The 18,979-nt window shown below is 41.3% G+C and overlaps 1 protein-coding gene across 4 annotated transcripts in view; it reads left to right on the top strand.

Moving 5' to 3' along the window:
- Positions 1-18,979, top strand: part of LOC310963752 (ADAMTS-like protein 1) — a 98,678-nt gene that overhangs the window by 51,556 nt on the left and 28,143 nt on the right. For 3 of the 4 annotated variants that reach the window (XR_014593705.1, XM_083936672.1, XM_083936671.1), the window contains exon 3: positions 16,209-16,336. Coding sequence is in view for 3 of the 4 variants with exons in the window: in XM_083936672.1 (XP_083792798.1) it covers positions 16,209-16,336 (128 nt within the window). In the remaining variant the exon portion in view is untranslated. Of the gene's footprint in view, positions 1-12,885; positions 13,025-16,208; positions 16,337-18,979 lie in introns of those variants that run through there. The other variant, XM_083936673.1, reaches the window with a different exon arrangement.

Below are 18,979 nucleotides of genomic sequence, written 5' to 3'. Positions count from 1 at the left end.
TGAGCAGCATGCTCATAGATTTTCTTTTCTTTTCCTCTCCATCTCCTCTCCTGCTGTTCAGTTTTACTGCCTGAGCAGCTGCAGCCTGTATAACGGTACAAACACCTCACTGGTAGGGAGTTCACTACAGTAGCATATTTAGACAGCTGTAAGCCCAAAAGCTCCTATGAAAACAGGCTAGAGGTTTTTTTTTTTTTTTTATGTGGGAGCGGGATGGGATGGGGGTGCACTGATCCATTGCAGCTCTCTTCCTGTGCGGTTACTCTTTAGTCATGCATCCAAATGTTTCCTCTCCCTCTCCATCACCTGGGCAAGCTTTGACTTGACACTAACCTTAGAGGAGGACACATGGGGTTTCCTTCAATGACCGTGCACTTGTTGATTTTGTTTTGTAAACTGCTCAAGAGAAACTAGATGAAATTTCCATATTTCAACAGACCTATCAAGAAACATAGCCCAAGGCGTGAGTTTTGCAATATAAAGTTTTCTAAAATTGTATTTAAGGGAATTATTATTTGGCATGCATAGTCTAGATATTACACACACCCACGGACACACAAAAGCACACTTTCTCACCTCTTAATCGTTACTTTTTTATCTTTCTCTAGCTCTCACTCTTTCACAGACAAATATTACCCACAATACCCTCAGATAAACAGATACAGGCTCATTGCACAGGTCATATCCCTCCATATAGTATATGGCTGTGAACACAAAATTGACATGCTTTCATAGTTTTAAAGTTGATATGATGAGTGTGCTATAAACATTTCTCTATTTGCACATCCAGCAGATATGGAGCAACCAAGTGGCTGAAAAATGAAACCAACGTAGTAGTGCCAAAATGGTAGCTCATTGCATGGCCACTTGAGGCTGGTTCCAAAAGAGAGACAATCCCCCTAGACCCCCCATGTCTAAACACCCAACTTTACAGCAGAAATAAACATGTTTACAGCCTTGTACAAAAAAACATAGATAATTTCACCCCTCATAGACTGTAGGCTTCATTTGGCCCGCTTCATCTCCATCCATGCTCCACCTCTCTGCACATTTTTGGATTAGGAGGAATGGTTCTATGGGAGCAACATTATAATGACATGTTTCTAGCCACCTGAGTTCTCCTGAACTAGTGGCCAACTTTGTCACAATTTTGAATACATAGTATACTGTCGTTATGGTGTATACTGGTGGTAGCTTCCAGCTAAAAAAGGGTACCATCAGCTTACCATGTGCACTTTTCGAGACACCATGGAGATGACGAAGAAACTCCTCCTTATAATTCATGGTGGATTCCGGTGCATGTCTTAAACTCTCTCAGTAACTTTTATTGTGGCATGGCAGTCAATGACACGCCTACTCTCTACCTTTGGCATGAAGCATAAAAGAGCGGTGAGAGCTAAAAGAAACTCAGAGAGTTTTCCCCAACAACCACAAATGTCAACCTCAGGGTAAGAGTAGAAAAAAGGTGAGGAGATCACAAAAACCAGTAAGTTTAATCCTCTGGGGACCAACATTTTCGTACAAACTTTCATGGCATTCCATCCAATAGGTATTGAGATGTTTCAGTTTGGACCAACTGACAGACAGATTATAGTCACCACTGACAGGTATGACATCACACAGATGATGGATATTTGTGTCATGCCACTGTTTAGTGAAGACAGACATGAATGATTTCCCACGCAGTTCTCAGTACAGCATCCAGTTGGCACCGCTGTTCGCTCTCTTTAGTTGGCGAGGATGCCGCTCCTGTTTCGCCTCTGGTTACATACAGAGCAGTGATGTCAGCTATTTTCATTCGCCATTATCTTGTGGTCATACTTCTTGGATTCTGAGGGTTTTTTTTTAAACTTGGCATTGCGTTGCTACATCGGCCTGTAGTGTTTTTAAAAAAAAAAAAGGAATTAAATTTCCATGCCAAAGAGTAGCTTTAAAGCTCCTCTTCGCTGTCAGGCAGGAGTCTGAGGGTAAATTTTGGAGGGAAGGATGGGCATTTTTTTGAATCTTGTTTATCTTGAGGCTTTGGTGAATAACCATAATATGTGTCCCGTGGGCCATATTTCCTTGTTGACCTGCTAGTGAGAGCTCTGTATTTGATTTGCCAGTGGTTTTGGAAAAGACGGGCAGGACGGCGGGCGTGTGAGTGCTCTTTTCCATACAGATCTGCAATCTGCTCAATGGGTTTCGACAGGCCGAGCTGAAATGCTATCCACTAAATTTTACACAAGACGTATGGAAAGAGAAAAGAAGACTTGATGGAGTGACACTCTTAAAAATGCAGAAATGGAAGTATGTATGGTTCAAATGAGTCACTATATGTGCTTTTCACTCTTTGCTCACCACTGATGGTCAGGATGTCATTCAGTATGTGTCTCTCTGTAAGTCAGGTCAGTCAAATTGATTGATGATAAAATGATGATATATTCATTTAGCTTCACACATTCTAAAAGGTTAAATGTCATTATTCCCATGCCTTTTTGCGGTGGGGTTGCATCATCCATGTGTTTCTCAGCAGATTACAGAAGCATATGGGTGAGGAATGCTTGATTGCAGAGCTGCAATGTGGCCGGCTGATGGATTGTTTCCTCTCTCTAAATGTGGGTGCTGCAGAACAAAACCCAGTCGATGTGTTGAAGTGTGGCTGCTTGAATGAGCTGTCAGCACTCCCAGCACCATGTCAAGTTATGCACAGCAAGGTGTATTGCAGAATAAATTATGTCATGTCTCAATCATACAAGGGTCAATAAGATTTTTTCAAAACATTTTTTTTCATTATATTGAATGTTTAGATTTTATTGACACAGTCTTCTCTTTTCGGCAATCCCAAATCTGTTCGACACATTAACAAATAGGGCTGTGTTTTGGCAAGATTCTGGTGATATGATACGTTTCATAATACAATTTACGATTCAATACTATAAGCAAGACTATATATTATTTTTAATGCCTCTGCACCGGTGACAGCTGTGGCCGGGGGCGTGAGGTTTTTGAATTGTCCATCCTTCTATTGAGGGATTTTCTACAAATTTGGCACAAATGTCCACTTTCACCAGGGCATTCGATTTTGGAGGTCAAAGGTCGAGGTTAATGTCAACTCACAAAACATATTTTTGGGCCATAACTCAAGAATTCCTTCGCTGTGTATTACATTTCACACTGATAAGATAAAATTATGAAGTGATGACATTTTACAACCAAAGGGTCAGAGGTCAACAACATTATAATGTTTCATAACTCAGGAACAGAAGGGGAGACATTTGGTCAGATACTGAACTAATGACACTAATCTTGAAACTGTGCTGATTGTTTAGATCTTTTATGCTTCCGGGTTGAAGACTTGTGTAAAGCATCCACTTTTCACCAAAAAAATAAACTTACCTTTTTATTACATTCTTTCAAAGTCTTCACTACGTATATTATGTAAATCTGGCCAGAACATAGATGTATAACACTGCTATCTAGCAGTCAGGGGTTTAAACAACAATAGATGGACCACTGTCTGCCACGAATCTAGCTATAACATTTAGCTATAGAGGCCAATACCATTTAAAAAAACAATAAAATGTTTTAACCAGACTGTAAACATGTTTATTTCTACTGTCAAGTTGGGCATTTTAACATGCGTCTCTATGGGCATTGACTCGCTTTTGGAATCATCCAAGTTGCCATTGGACGAAGGACATTTTTTGTCACTTCTGCATCGTTTTAATTTTCCAGCCCCGGAGCCAACATGTTTCAACCTGAGACTAACCTTCATCAGAAAAATGAGTAATTGCTTGAGAAGTGTTTTGCTGAAAACCTAATGGCATGCGTATAAAAAATTCACTGAATTTCTGTGTTTCTCAAAGGGGATTTGGAACAATGTGCTCGAGGTGTCGTCCATTTCTCTTTAATCGCTTCCATATTTGTAGATCAGGCACAGGTCAGAACAAGGAACAGAAGTACACACATCCCTTTGCTCTCCTCGTTATTGCATCATTATTTAAGCAAGTGAAAAATGTCAGATTTCAGAGGACGCTCCAAGGGTTAAAGCCTTCTTTGACCACCTTTATCATATTACTATCACTTTCTCTGATGGTCCCAGAGCCAAAGACAACACACAATACATTTCTGACAATGAAAAACACATGTCACTGATGTGACTCAATTTTGGGGTTATAAACTGAAACCTTAGCTACATGTAGCACATACAGGAGATCAGACACGTCTTTTTGTGGCTAGAAAAGCTTCAATTCTCTTTGAGTGTAAATACTCCACATTCACACATCATGAATAATAAGCTGCTGAGACAAACCAGGTGCCTCTTTATTTAGAGTTGCTCTTGGTGTCTGTGCTCCAAAAATTGCTGTTGAACCGTTGTGTCTCGTTTGGCAATTATGAAAGGAGTTAACAAGAGGGCCTGTTTCATGTCTGTAGTTCAAGAAGACCTGTTTTACAGCTTTGAACTTTATTTCTCTGAACTCTCATGAATGCAGTAATAAGTCAGTATGTTGGTTCCACGCCTCTCGTCATATTAACCAAAGTTAGCTGTTTGTTTTAAGTAGATTACATTTTCCATCTCTTTGAGTATGTGTCTAGGTTTCCCGTTCCATTAGCTCTTTGCACTAATAAGTTTTCCTTTTACTCCTTTCTCCGACTAACTATCTATGTGCTCCTGACATGACTGTGGATGTCATATTTACAGTTCTGCAATACTGTTGGAGCCTATTGCAGCCCAAAACCTTTGGTTTCACAGCGTTGATTACTGCAAAGGGCTGCAATATTTCTTCATCATAACGCACAATTTTCCAGACAACCTCCTGAACAAGCTGTCCAGGGTTTGTACTCCTCAAAAGTCATAGAAACTAGTTCTAAATACCTTGGAGCAAAGAAAACTTGGTCCTCCTTTTAAGCTGGGGATTAAGTTATCAAACTTCGTAACAAAGGAAAACATAAAGCCATGTTCAAACGAGCCAGAGAGCTGTCCTAACCTGTTAAGAGCTGTTAAGAGCTGGATGGATTTGGTCATAATCCAAACTTTGATTGCCGTCACAGTGGCTGAACTAGGCTATTCAATCACTAGCCCACAGATCAAAAGTGCTGCATATTCATGAGCTTTAAACTATGACACATTTAAGTCCCTGTCAAGATCAGCAGAATCCCTGGTCCACATTAAAAAGAACTGTAAAAGGTGAATATTAATGTCTCTTGTTGATGTCGACAAGCCATAAATGAAGCACTCTTAAGACATGTCCCCTCTGCTTTTTAGCATCAGATAAAACTGTTGTTTTTAAGCTGTTTATTAATGATACTTATGCTTATTATGTACCAAATGGTATAACTGCTGCCGCCACTGACACTGTAAGATTATGTCACCAGATAGAAGTGCAGTTCAAGAGCATACTATTAACTTTAGAGTAATTTATTTTGAAATGCATGAGGAAACCAAAACAAATTAGTCACTCAGACAGGAAGGAGTTTAGGGGGAAAAGGATGACAGGGCCAGGATGCGTGTCGAATGTGAACAGCCCCAGATGGAGCAGTGACGTCTTCTGTTCACTTTCACAGGACCAGGAGAGAGAGGATGCACAGACACGTTGTTCATTCAGCAGTGTTGACCATGGAAAGAAAGTCATATTTTCAGTTTATTGTTGGACTATGCGCTTTTATTCTACAGGTTGTTTTATTGCTTTTTTAAAGGTGATTCAATATTTGGTACTGACAAGTTTACTTGAGGTTAGTTAAGCAAGTGAACTTCAGAATCATGTATAACCATGGCTATTTAAATGCATACAGCATGTTTGTATGAATTACTCTAAGGGGGGAAAAATATTTTTGCAAATTCGGGCCTTTTCAAATTAAAACTTGTTATTTAAGCTAGGCCTATTTAAACTCACAGCTGACATGTAGCAACATTAGCTTTCATTTGGAGTTGTATTTCTTGCCATCACACAAAGGTAAGCCCCAGTTTTTGGTCTTTGTCAACTTCTTGAAGGAAATATTTGGTTCTGCTGCTAATGCTTGACTTTCTTTTACTAGCTAGTCACTAACTGTCTGTCTGCTGTTACGAGGGTGCAGTTAACAGGAGGTTTTAACAGCCTGGTGATAATTCTCTGTGGGTTCATCCCTACAAGCGACCCCTTTGACCTCCTACAAGTTTGTGTTCCACTATTCTTGTAAAAAATATTGTTTATTTGCTTTAAAGTCTGGTAGTTTTATCGATTTGCGTTTGGGTTTTCAGAAAATGTACAGTTTGAGAAAAAAAAAGCTACTCCGAAAAGCTATAATATCCAGATGATATGGCTATATGGCCTTCATTGTAAAGCACAGGGGATCAGTCAAGCTTGATGCAGGCTACGAATCCATAAATAAGCCGTGGTGCTTAGCCTCTGCCCAGATCTGGATGTGGGTCCCACGCTCCCCTGTTTCCTTTCAGCCCACCTTGGCGGCCAGTTTAGCCAACTCCAGCGGCTTTACATAGCTAATTTATACCCATCCCCTCCTGTCATACCCTCTTTAAAACGCCACAGTGGCCGTGGTTGGGTTAAAGAGAGAGGCATTTGGGGGGAGGGGGCAGTGTTGGTGTAGTGGGACCCTGATAGAGTTAGCCTCTGCGATCACCAGAAAGCTGCTAAAACATATGAGCTCTCCTGGATGTGCTAATGGGAAAAGCTCAGTGCTGAGAACGTATGAACACAGTTTCAGGAAGCAGTAAATGTCACTGGTGATTCTTAATTACGTGTCCCGTTCCTCCTCTGCACTGTGGGATTTTTAGAGGCATGTTCCGTTGGGATTAGATTGTGGTTACTGGCTTATTCAAAATGTCACAATAAAGAGTAAAGCAAATGACTATAAAACATACATTTACTATATGATATATAAATATATACAGTATATATAATTTATATACATAAGTAGATGCGGCTGTTACTAACCTCTTCTTTACCAAAAATGTATTCATTTAATATATTACTGATTTCATTGATTTACAATGTACTGATGACGGTGCTAACGTGGCTGTTGATGAATGGCATTGCCAGTCCGTCAATCAGTTGGTCAACCACTTTGGTCCACACTGAAATATCTCCACGATGGATTTCCATTAAATTTTGGACAGACATCCATAGCCCCCAGAGGATGAATCCAACTGACTTCTATAGCACTCACAGTGTCCTTCTGCACCGCGCCCCGGGCTTTAGGGTACTTGTCCCCCCTCCCTCTCCCCCCGCGCCCCAGGCCCGTTTGTACTCACACTGCCTGGGCCTCGGCCAATACTTCTTGCTGTACATAGGTCATCACACAGTAACACGTCACACGCATTGATTGACGTCATCGCGATGCGTCTCTTTGTTTGCAAATCTTTCCGTAGACCTCAGAGTTTTTGTGCGTCTTGTCGACTGTTTTTGAATATTTTCATCAGACCAAATTGGCAGTAAACACTCCACCTCCGCATCACACCAACGTAAACTTTTCGTCCCCATTGTTGTTGTTGTAAATGTCCGCGCATGGTCCGTCCTTCTATTTTCTATGTCCGAACAGGCGCACATAAATGACGTCAGAACCGCTGTAGGCATCGTGCTCGTGCTCGTACATGTGCAAACACGTCTACAAAAGCCCACCTCTCTCAGGAGGGCAGTGGACGGCCGGCTGGCCGCAGTTATGCGCGGAGTGGGTGCACTCACACTGGTCAAACGCACTAGGCTTTTGGGACAGACGTTCATTTTCCCCCGTGGATGAATCTTCACGTCCAAATTTCAATTTGTCCAATACTTGCTTTTATTTACTAAATATCTTCAAAACTAATGACATTCCCATCAGCTGTTCTTTGTAATCAGTGCTAATTATCAAATTTAAGCAAGCTAACATGCTGAATGGTGAACATGATAGATGTTATAGCTACTAAAGATGTGAGCATTGTTGACATTAAGCAATTAGCTTAAAGCAACACATTGCTAAGTACTGTAAAGCCTCACAGTGTTGGTATTGTGACTGCCAGGTTGTGAATACAGACCTCCTTATTAAGAAAAATATGTTTATAGAATAATTTAATTGATTTACAATATACTGATACCATTGTTAACCTTGCTGTATATTCTTTGTCCTGTTTATATAGCAGGCCCTCATTATGCAGTTGCTATTCTGCGAAACAAATCATTTTGTTCATTCATGCTGTTAAAGTTCTGGGACCAATATCCAGGCAAAACAAATGTCTTCCTCTGCAGAGCTGCAGGGAGTTAAAGTCAGAAGGTTTGCTGGACTGGATGCCAGCGGAGATGGGTCCGTTAAAGGCCAAATTGGCGTTTATCTTTCCCTTGAGTACATTATTTATCCCTAAAATGGCCTCACTGCCAGCACAGTTCTTCCTCCCACCTCAACCATGATACAGTATCCTCAAAAGATGTGTTTATGGCTCTATAAATCTGTCATTTTTTAGACTACCACCAAATACTGAAACCAAATATTGCTCATACCACTTATAGACCTAGCATTTGAATTGATCCCCCTTTCATATCAAGTATTAAATCATCGTAAATAGTCACGATCAAGTAGTGCATAAAGGAAAAAGGAAGAAAACTTTAATGCTAATCACTGAAGACAAGAATAAAGAAAAATATTTAAGGAGTATTAGAAAGCACATGTTTTAGCTGCACTACTGCTTATTTTGAGTTGCTGTTTTGCAGCTCACCTCCCATCTGGCTTGAATTGGATTTAGCTGATTGTCAGGGAATTACATCTTTATTTTAATCCTCTGGTTTTGGGGGACGGAGAAGTGTGGTTGATTTTCAGCTGCAGGTCGTAAAATAACTGTCCTGGTAAAACATTTATACTGTGGCCCAGAAAGCTTTTTAAACAATGGCTTTGGTGTAAATCATGCCTGAAGCACATGCACCGTTTGTGGGGGTGGTGGGAGGCTACCATTTATCCCGCCTGAATTATTTAAGTCTCCTCAGGGGAGCCCAGGGTTTGGGTTCTTGAGTGTAACTTAATGTCAGTCCCCTCGTAACTTAAGCTTCATTTGTCTCTCTTTCGGAGAACTCTGGGCCTGTTAACTCAGGTCATCACCCCATATTATGGCAATCTTTTAATTTGACCCTTTATTCCTCCATAGAGGAGTCGAGGAAAGGACCAGTTAAAGCTGTGCTGCTTGGAAAGCTTACTTAGTGACCTTTACAAGACCTAAAAAAACATTGCCAGTTTACATTTATATGTTATTTTGCATGAGAGAACTTATAGTGTAATTTTAACCTGCAGTGAGTCATGGTAGAAGAAATGTTGGTATGTTTTGCCTGAGTTTTCAAACTTTCAGTGTTTTCCATCATTAAGGTGAAAGTGCTGATCAAATTTAATGTAGCTATATAGGGATTGTTAGCTTGAAAATTGTAAGTTGGAATGATTTGTACTTAAGGATGAACACTTTAAGTGTGATATTAATAAAATACCACAGTATATAAATAAAATGTATTATTATTATTATTATTATGCTGCCAGTCATTCGTTAGAATATATTATACCTATATATGTAGGTGATTGGATGAACCATATGTCTATCAAACTCAAACGCAGAAGAAGAGTGATAGCATCTTCAAAAGTCTTCAGTGCTGTTCTTTGCTTTAGAAATACTCTCCAGTTCCGATAAAACTGATGCTATTGCAGCATCTATGCTAATCTCTTTTGGAGCCGCCATTGTTGTTTTGAACAAACAGTCGCACGGCACTTACACATAAACCACACCTGTAGCTGTCAGTAGTTCCTAACAGGATGCTGATTGGGTTGGTTTTATGTGAACCACCAGCACTTCAGACATAAACACATTACTTGAAGCCTGGCAAGATAGATTTCTGTGAACACGTGACCCAGCGATTCTCATGTAATATCGTGAGAATCCAGCTGCTTTGCAAGGTAAACAACCTCTTACATCATAGTCTTTAGTTGAAACCTAATATCGCTCATTATTTCCATTTGGACAACAAGCATGTCCATTTCCCAACAGGAAACCTGGGAAGAGCTTTAGCTGTAATCACGTATTTAATTGCTGTGATCAGATGGGGCAGCCAATCAATGATGAAGGTTGTACAGTTACAGTAACGTATCACTACAAATGTAATCACTGCAAAAACCTCTCAATGGTTAATGATTATAAAAGAAGCAAATCAAATGAAGACTTAGCAAGTTAACTTCTCTAAAGTACAATATTTTTACTTAATATATTTCCATCCAAGCAAAACCTTCACCTCATTTAAGGATTCCTTCCTAATTTTCAATTTTTGTATTACAGTTGTATTATTACAAACATTTATGTGTATGTGGCTATGTGTGGCTCTGTCACCCCGAAAAACATTTTCACTAGTACGTTTATAGTCTGCTGCAAAAATATCATAATAAAGAGGACATATCTCAAGGCTACTGTAGTACAGGCATAGTAAACATCATTTTCCATAATTATTTCTATAAACACATGCTCGCAGTAGTAGTATGTATGTATGCATGTTTGTATGCATGCTTGTTTATAATGTGACCCTTGCTTTGCAGGTTGTAGTGACCATATAAGAGTCTGCTATGCAATGTGGGATCATTCATTTCGGTGCATTTACGTTTTGGTGGTTTAGATAATCTGGCTACAACCAGTCTGACTGTCCTACTTCTCTGTCTTGTCCTCTTCGACTTTGTTAAAAGGATTTATGCTGCGCTCCCAGTGTGTAGGTGTTTGCGTGCATGCGTGCGAGTGTGCGGGTGTGTGTGTGTGCGTGTGTGTGTGTGTGCGTGTGTGTGTGTGGACAATCAGTTCCCTCTGATATTCTGAACCACTTGCATGCTTCACTCATGCAACCTAATACCCAAACCTTCCCTTGTGTAAAAAATAACAACGTGCTGTATCGTTTTTTTCTCACCTCTTCGTCTTTATAGATTGTTGTTTAAACTGTGAGGGGACACCTCCAGCAATGTTGTGGTAGAGAACTGGCTCCAAGTGAGTGTCAGTCAAACACGTTAATTTCCTTTTTGGGTGTTTAGTTTTAAACTCTGGGCACATCATCGATGCCACAGTTTATTTTCTGTAGTCATACATTTGCAAATTTGAGAAGGATTTCTTCTGAAAGCAAATATCAGAAGGTTATGGATTAAGGGTGCAAGGGGGTATAATTTCTTGTGTAGGCCTGCAAAAACGTGTACAGCCTCATCCCTCCCCGCTGGCACCACAAAATACACCAATGTTAAGTGGATAGCTGAGTGTGTGTGCATGTGGATTCCCTTATTTGCAGAATGTAAAGACGTCCCCCACAACCAAGTCAAACAGGCCATGTCCCTCGCTGTTAGCAACAAGTTAAGACTTCAAGACTGGTTTGCTGTGTATAACTTAAGTATAAATGCGTGTGTGTGTGTGTGTGTGTGTGTGTGTACACTGGTTAAGTGTCGAGACATCCGCTCCGATGTTGTGATTAGGGTTGCTGACTATTTGCTCTGGAGTGCAGCACATTCCTTGCAGCCTTAATTGATAGCAATTATGTGGTTTTTGATTTGGTGTTTGATTGGGAGGTGGATTTGAAGTCTTGATTTTGAAGGGCACAGTGTTTTTATTGTCTTTGGAACGTCAGGGTTGAATTCCTGAATGATAGCCACTACCTTGTAAGTCACATCAAGGGGCAACAGTTGGATTGGCACTAACTTTGACTGCTCTAAAGGCTTTTAACTTTCTGTTTCAGCTTTTGTTTCTGTCCTGTCATCTCAAACGTTAAAACTGGAAAGTTACTCAGTGTATATTATATTCCCTCTCTACCAAGAGCCGTCCATCTTGCTGGTTGTTTTTCTCTATAACCAGAGGTATTGTCCCTCCAGGGGACACCTGGCTTGTTCCCCACCTCCACAGTGCAAATGTTCCCTGGCTGAAACTGCCAGATGTTATGAAAGGCTCTATTGAAGTAGACCTTTAGCTCATAAAGAAATAGAAAAAAAAGTCACCATGGCTGAGAAGTCTGTCCTGATAGCTTCAGTGGCCAGACTATGTCATCTGATTTACTCAGGGATCTCACATGTAACTCCTTGTGAAGCAAAACAAACCCAGGAGCCGGACATGAAGTCATGTGCTCCCAAATACAACATGTCTCAGTTTTGTCAAGCTCTATTTTTGGAGGCTGTATCTGTGCATTTGAGCTTTTTTCTGGAAGATGATCATAAAACATCATTGTCAAACCCAAATCCAAAACATGCTAGCAGATTAGATTGGTCTGTACAGTATGACTGAGATTTTTTGACATTTCCAAAACACAGTGTTGGCAGTAGATGGAGCAGAGCCATCCAGAGCTAAAAAGAAATGAGAAACAGCGGCATGGGTGAAATAAAGTGAGAGAGAGGCAAGTAGGGAGGGAAAAAAGAGGAATATAGTGCAAGAGGCAGAAATTTGAGATATCATACGAAGAAATGGAAAGAATCAAAGGGGGAAGAACATTAGTTAACAATTGTTGTCTGTCTGCCATCATTCATACACTTTGATTGACACACACACACACACACACACACACACACACATACACACACACACACACACACACACACACACACACACACACACACACACACACACACACACACACACACACACACACACACACACACACACACACATGTAAAAAGTTGTGAAGCTGCAGCTGGCCAAGCTCCTTGTTTGAACTAGCATGCTTGACTGAGGCCCATTTATTGATTGGCTAGTGTGCCAGACCTGAAGGACTTCGGCTCAGACCCCCACTACCATCCCTGATTACTCCCCCCCCGCTTTCACACATCACACACACTCACTCACACACACATACTCCTAGTACTCCTAGTCCTCCTTCCTCCTTCCCTCCCCTTCCCCAAGTAACTCCTGAGGAAGAACGGGAGCAAGTCAGAAAGGAGACGGCAGGCAGTGAGACAGGAACACAGAGTGACCCAGAGAGGAGAGCATCACACAAACACACACTCAGAACTGGAGTGATTGACTCACACACTTTGAAAAGGCATGGAGCGAGATTTGTTACCTTGCAAGCTACTGGTGACAGCTCTTCTTATTCTGGTACTGTAATGTCTACTTTTTTTTCTCAATTTTCATCCTGGAAAAAAAGCATTTTGTTCAGTGACATTTTTGTCTTCTATCTGTTCTATCTTTCTCCCCTTTTCATTAATCCCTTTAAAATGCTTGTCACATCAAGCAAAGCATTCAGAAGGCATGTGTTCTATTAGATTGCTTTGGTGTGTAACAGTGTGCATGCGTGTACAGTTTGTATTTTGTGATTATCTGCAGTAGAAATAGGAGTCCTTTCAGCAGCTTTAACAAGGAAGTTAGTGTTATCTGACGCTTATTTACTCCTGCTGAAAAGTCCTCATGCCTCCTCTGTGTTTTCAATCCAAGTCACAAAAGTAGACTTGTCATGCGCATGCAGCTCAGCAGGCTGTTTTGTGGGAGGTTAGGACTCCCTGTTACATTACAGTGGCTGCCTTGCTTGCAGTGTGACGGTGAGTGCGCTACAGTGCCGTGCGGCGTGGAGCAGACGACAAGGGATTCAGCAGATGTGCAAATATCATATGTCTTGCCGACTGAAAAGGCCATCGTATGTATATTGACACAGTCTGCAAAAAAGGCACCAGAGTCTGGTTTCTTTCCCCTGTCGAGGAGTTTTCCATCCTAAAGGAAAATGTCCTTAGTCTCAGCTGCTGACAGGTGACTTAAATAGAATCTGTCCATCAGAATAACATCATGTGGAGATCACTGGTCTTTTATCATATGCTCATTTCCTCTCTTCTACTTGATGTGAAAACATTGAATGGGTGACAGCCACGGGGGCCTTTTTGGTCATATGTCTTTTTCTTCTAGTGTTAGAGCCAGACAACAAATGTGTCTACATGCTTTGTTGTGTAAATGGTTTTGTTACAGTGCAAATAAAACCCTGGAGGTATCCGATCAGATCAGGAGAGGTGGGGCGTATAGTGATGGAGGGCTAGGAAGGCTCCAAGTGGATATCCGAGCCTTTTGATTATTGGATCCAAATCCCAGCAGGATAGCCGTCCGACTTGCGGAGCCTTGTGTTCCTCCGCCTTCATTGAGAACAATAGCAGCACAGTCAGCCAAACAACCTCCTCATCTCCATCTCTCCGTCCCCTTCATCTACTTCCCCTCCTCTTTCTTCACCAGCCTTGCAATGTCTCCAGCTCTCTTGGCTTTGCAACACTCAGCTCCCAGCCGTAATTGAGTGCAAAATCCACTGATTGCTTTTCAAAGGAGAGAATTAAGGTGGTGTGCTAACCGGCTGTCCAGAGCACAGCCTGTGTTTATTTACCGTGGATCCAAACACTGGAATAGTTGGCCCGTGCAGAATGTAGCGCCGTTGCCGATGTGTTGGCTGTATGCTTTGTTGGCTGCTTGTTTAAGTCTTGCCGTTCCCCTCTGCTGTTCCTCAGGCGTCATCTGCACTGACAGCCATTTATATCAGTCCCCACGCACTTTTAATAATGTGAACCCTCCACCCTGCTCCGCAGTGTACAGCATGGGTGTTTTTGCTACCGTGACCCAAAGAAAATAATCAAGGCAGTATTATAACCTTGTATCTGCTTTCCTCTGCGAGATCCATTCATCTTTGTAGAAGAAGAAGCACAATGCCATGCTGTTGGGAAAAGGGGCCAAAGAGGTCAAAATAACTTGGCGTATCCAACATTTCTCCTCCAAAATCTCATGGCTATTCATCTAAAATGCAAGGTTGGACATCACTATAAATCCTTTTTAAGAGCAGGTGTTACACATAAAGTTCTCATAGTCCAAGCCTTATTCAGTGTTAAGGGTAAGTGGACTTGTTGAGCCTCATATTTCATTCCTAATCTGCAGGATTTGGAATTTTTTTGATTGTCAAAAACTCTGCGGGATGTGTGAGCACAAACTGCCTATGCTGTCTAAAGAGCACAAAGGCTGCATTTCTGCGATCTTAAAATATTCTTTCATGGTTCACCAACACCAGAAGGACTGCCTCTTGTTATTGTGGAAATGATAATTTTCTCTTATATCCCATCTATTCCTTTTCATGGCCTTAAAGCCTCTGTTGAATGGCGGATTATTTTATTGAATGTGTTTGCACCTCTAGTCTTTTAAACCGCATTCCTGCTGCCATAGGAGGTGAATGATTTGTCCTTGTGTTAGTTCCAACTTCCAAGTTTTTTTTCTTCTCATTTTCCAGGTTTTCTTCCATTCAAGGGGTATAGAACCAGTTTTTTGGCAGCTTTTAAGTGGAATACCTCCACTGAGCTGTCCTTGTTCTAGATAGCAAAAGCAATCTATTTTCCTTTTCACTCCATCTGAGCCCATAAAGTAGCTCTCTAACTTCATCCAGTCAGACCTGCAAAGGGCATTGAGAAGAGCTAGGCTGCTGAGTGAAGCCAAGACAAAGAAACATAACTCATACAGTATGGAGCAGTAGATGATCCACATCAGATGACGGTGCCAGCCTTACAAATAAACACCTTTTTAGAGCAAGGTGAGTCAAATCTAATAAAAAAATACAAAAAGGCCTTGAAAGGCAAAGGAGGAGTTAAAAGAATTTAAGATAGAGGGGTGGAGGTGATCTTTATTTTTTTGGCTGTCACACTACATCTGAGATGCACATTGTCCTTGCAGTTGCAAAATCCATCTTCTCATAATATTGACTTTGGATCCTGCGGTAATATCCTTACCTCTGCTGCCAAAGACAGCGAGATGCAATTAACAGAGGGAGGCGCACAAGTGAGGCCCAAAGTTTAAGAGAGGACTATCATTTCATAATCTGAAGGATGACTCAGACATTCGACATATTCAAAGGGGCAAAAGTCGAGAGCTTTTGATTACTTCCCCTCGCAGTCTCTCTTCTCCTGTCACATGCACTTGTGTTTCGTTTAAAGCAGCTCCTGGAATATAATTTAGGCTCTCAACCGGCAGTTCTGGCTTGCCCTGCAAGAAAATCTGTTTAAAGCAAGGAGGCCACAACTCATATGGCTGAGGAAAATGCAAACAGGTTACTTCTATTGCAAAAGGGAGATAAGAACATAAGGAACTCATTGTTATCATAATAAATGCTTGGCAGGGTCATGGCAGAAATGAAGACAAACACTATAAATAATGACAACATAACGTTGGTTTGAATTGATGGACTGGAAACAGCTCAAGGATATCCATGACAAATCACTAATGTGGACAAACCCTTCACTTCCTTCTTCTCCTCCTTTCTTCTGGTGTGTAGAGCTCGCGGACGGCCCGATCAGAAGAGGACAGAGACACCCTGTGGGATGCCTGGGGCTCATGGAGTGAATGCTCCCGGACCTGTGGTGGAGGCGCCTCATACTCCCTCAGACGATGCCTCAGTTCCAAGTAAGGCCGCCTCTCAGCCACTTCTCGCCCTGAAATCTGATACATGCTTTATGGGTGACAGTGTAATGGGCAACACCATGGGTGATATAAATGCCTTTGCATAATCAATAGGTTATACAATGTTTGTAATGCTAATGTCTACTGCAACATCCCACATCCGAGGGCTGCTGTAAGGGAAATATTGCCGAAAGAGAAACAAAAGGGCAGAATGCTTTCTTGTGCCTTTACTACGTTTTATGACTAATGTTACCTGCTATGATTTAATGTGGCTCAAGAATGGACCGTTGCTCTTGGTAACGACTTAAAATTTGAATTTAATGAATTGAAAGGGCATTTTCTAGGGCATTTATATTTTTGGAACCCAAGCCTTCGGTTTAGCCAATCATAACCTACCCATGTTAATTAAACCAATCATGAATGAGTTCAGATTAATGGATTGGTCAGAGTTACTGTAGGGAAGTATAGATTTCTGTAAATAAAATTAACTAAGTAACGAACCTCAGGAAACCGGTGTTTGTGTCTCAGGTGAAGTGAAAAGTCAAGGGTGACATTTTTTAAGCTTACCAACTTCCGTCCTTGACAAAATTACGCGTGTGACTTATTTTAAGCCAATCTATAATACTTTTATTAACCTTGACAATTATTTTTGTTGCCTAAACTTCAAGTTCAATTTTACATTAAATATAACAGTCACATGTTTAAAACTACGTTGGATAGATCGTTCTTGTACGTGGTTTTTGGAGTCATTGCTAATTGACCTATCTTGTCGTTAAGGTATGAGGAGGTGTTGATAAAAAGTACTAATAATTCATAGAAAATGGCCACTTGAAAGTTTCTTCTATCCCTTTTTGGAGTACCCTTGACCCTCGTCACATACAGTGCACCATACTTAGCGTTACCATACCACACCTACAGTATTCTCAGTGATTCTCCTTTACTGCTAAAATTTCTAATGGTCTTCTATAACTTTGAAAAAAAGCAATTATGAGAACCAAAGATTTAAAACCATTGACATTTATGAGTACAGTTCTCACATAATTATGCTGTGTAATAAGTCGATGATGCATAAATCACAAGAGAGGAAGATATGCAGTAAATTGAATATGTCTAATCTCAAGTTAGAAACTCACTGACCTGCAGATAAACGGAAACATCACAAGGACAATTTGTAAGCGTGTGTTCAAACACTACCCGAGGTAATCTCAGGATTTAAAGAGAAAAGTCCTGGTTGGGGTTGGACTGGTTTCCATTAAAGTGCCATATCATGGCTCTAAGATTCAAGAAAGGGAATGAGGAGGGGGCGGTTTTTTTTTTCTTCTTTTGCTCACAGCCAAATAAATGCAGACAGCATGAATTTCACCAATTGCTCCATTCCCGTGGGCTGTAAGTGCTCAAAATGCATATGACTGTAATTCATTCATTCATTCATCTTCAACTGCTTGTTCCTATCGGGGTCGTTGGAGCCGATCACAGCTGACATTGGGCGTGAGGTGGGGTACACCCTGGACAGGACGCCAGTCTATCACAGGGCAAATAGAGACAAACAGAGACAGACAACCATTCACACACACATTCAAACCTACAGGGTAATTTAGAGTCATCAATTAACCTAACACAAGCATGTCTTTGGATCGTGGGAGGAAGCCGGAGAACCTGGAGAAAACCCACACATACACGGGGAGCTCATGCAAAATCCACACAGAAGGGCCCTAGTCGGGATTCGAACCAAGAACCCTTATTGCAGTGAGGCCACAGTGACTGTCAAATAGCCCTGAGGGGTCAACTGAGATCACTTGCCCATCCACCTCCTAAAACTGTCTAGACGGCCGTATGAGCCTAAATCTTGAATTCATCAATGACAATAGAGATTTGATATTCAGTAACAAACCGTTTGTTACCTCACAAATCAAAGCATAACAATCAATGTGCCTCGCCAAACTATTTGTCACTTCTAATAACTCCTTTTTGACTGTGAAAGCGTTTGCTTCATTTAACTCACATTGATTGGATTCCCACTGCTCATCATCTCGGCTTAAGTCTCGGGATAAACTGGAACTTGCACTTTGGACCTCTTGGTCCTTTCATCCTCGTGCCAAAGTCACCCGCTTGGTTAGGCTTCAAGCTGACCCTGTGGGCTTCGAGATTAAAGCTGGAGGCCAAGTGTGCTGGGCAAAGTGGTCAATCACAAATGGACTGGAAGAACAAGAGAAAAAAAAAGGAGAATTTTTTTGAAAGGGTATGTTTTGCATAGAAATGTCACATTTATAGACTGGGAAATAGCTGCAGGGTGACTTCACTGCATTCCTCGATTTTACAGTTCCCCAAATGTATTGCTCCCTCACTAAAGGTAGCCGGTGAGCTTTGCTGCCAAAGTCAAATCAGTTTCAGGGGGGAGCTCCAGCAGTGACAGGAGCAGCCAGTGAGATCATAAAACATTACAACTGTCCAAAGACCCACTCACAAAACAGGGTAGATCATACCTGAGTTCACAACCAAGCTGTACTATCATGCCATAAGCATGAATCTGCACTGGTTCCTGGGAAGCCAGGCTAAAAAGCAAAAGGCTGTCAAAACCTCAAAGCCAAAGTGCCAGACCCCCCGTGTGCTGCACTGTAAACACTGAGGTCAGTGGCATTTTGAGAA

The sequence above is a fragment of the Echiichthys vipera genome (assembly GCF_963691815.1).
Source record: "Echiichthys vipera genome assembly, chromosome: 22".
In the NCBI taxonomy this organism is placed as follows: Eukaryota; Metazoa; Chordata; class Actinopteri; order Perciformes; family Trachinidae; genus Echiichthys; species Echiichthys vipera.
The sequence above is the reverse complement of the archived record's forward strand: the minus strand, read 5'-3'. Positions and strand labels throughout refer to the sequence as shown.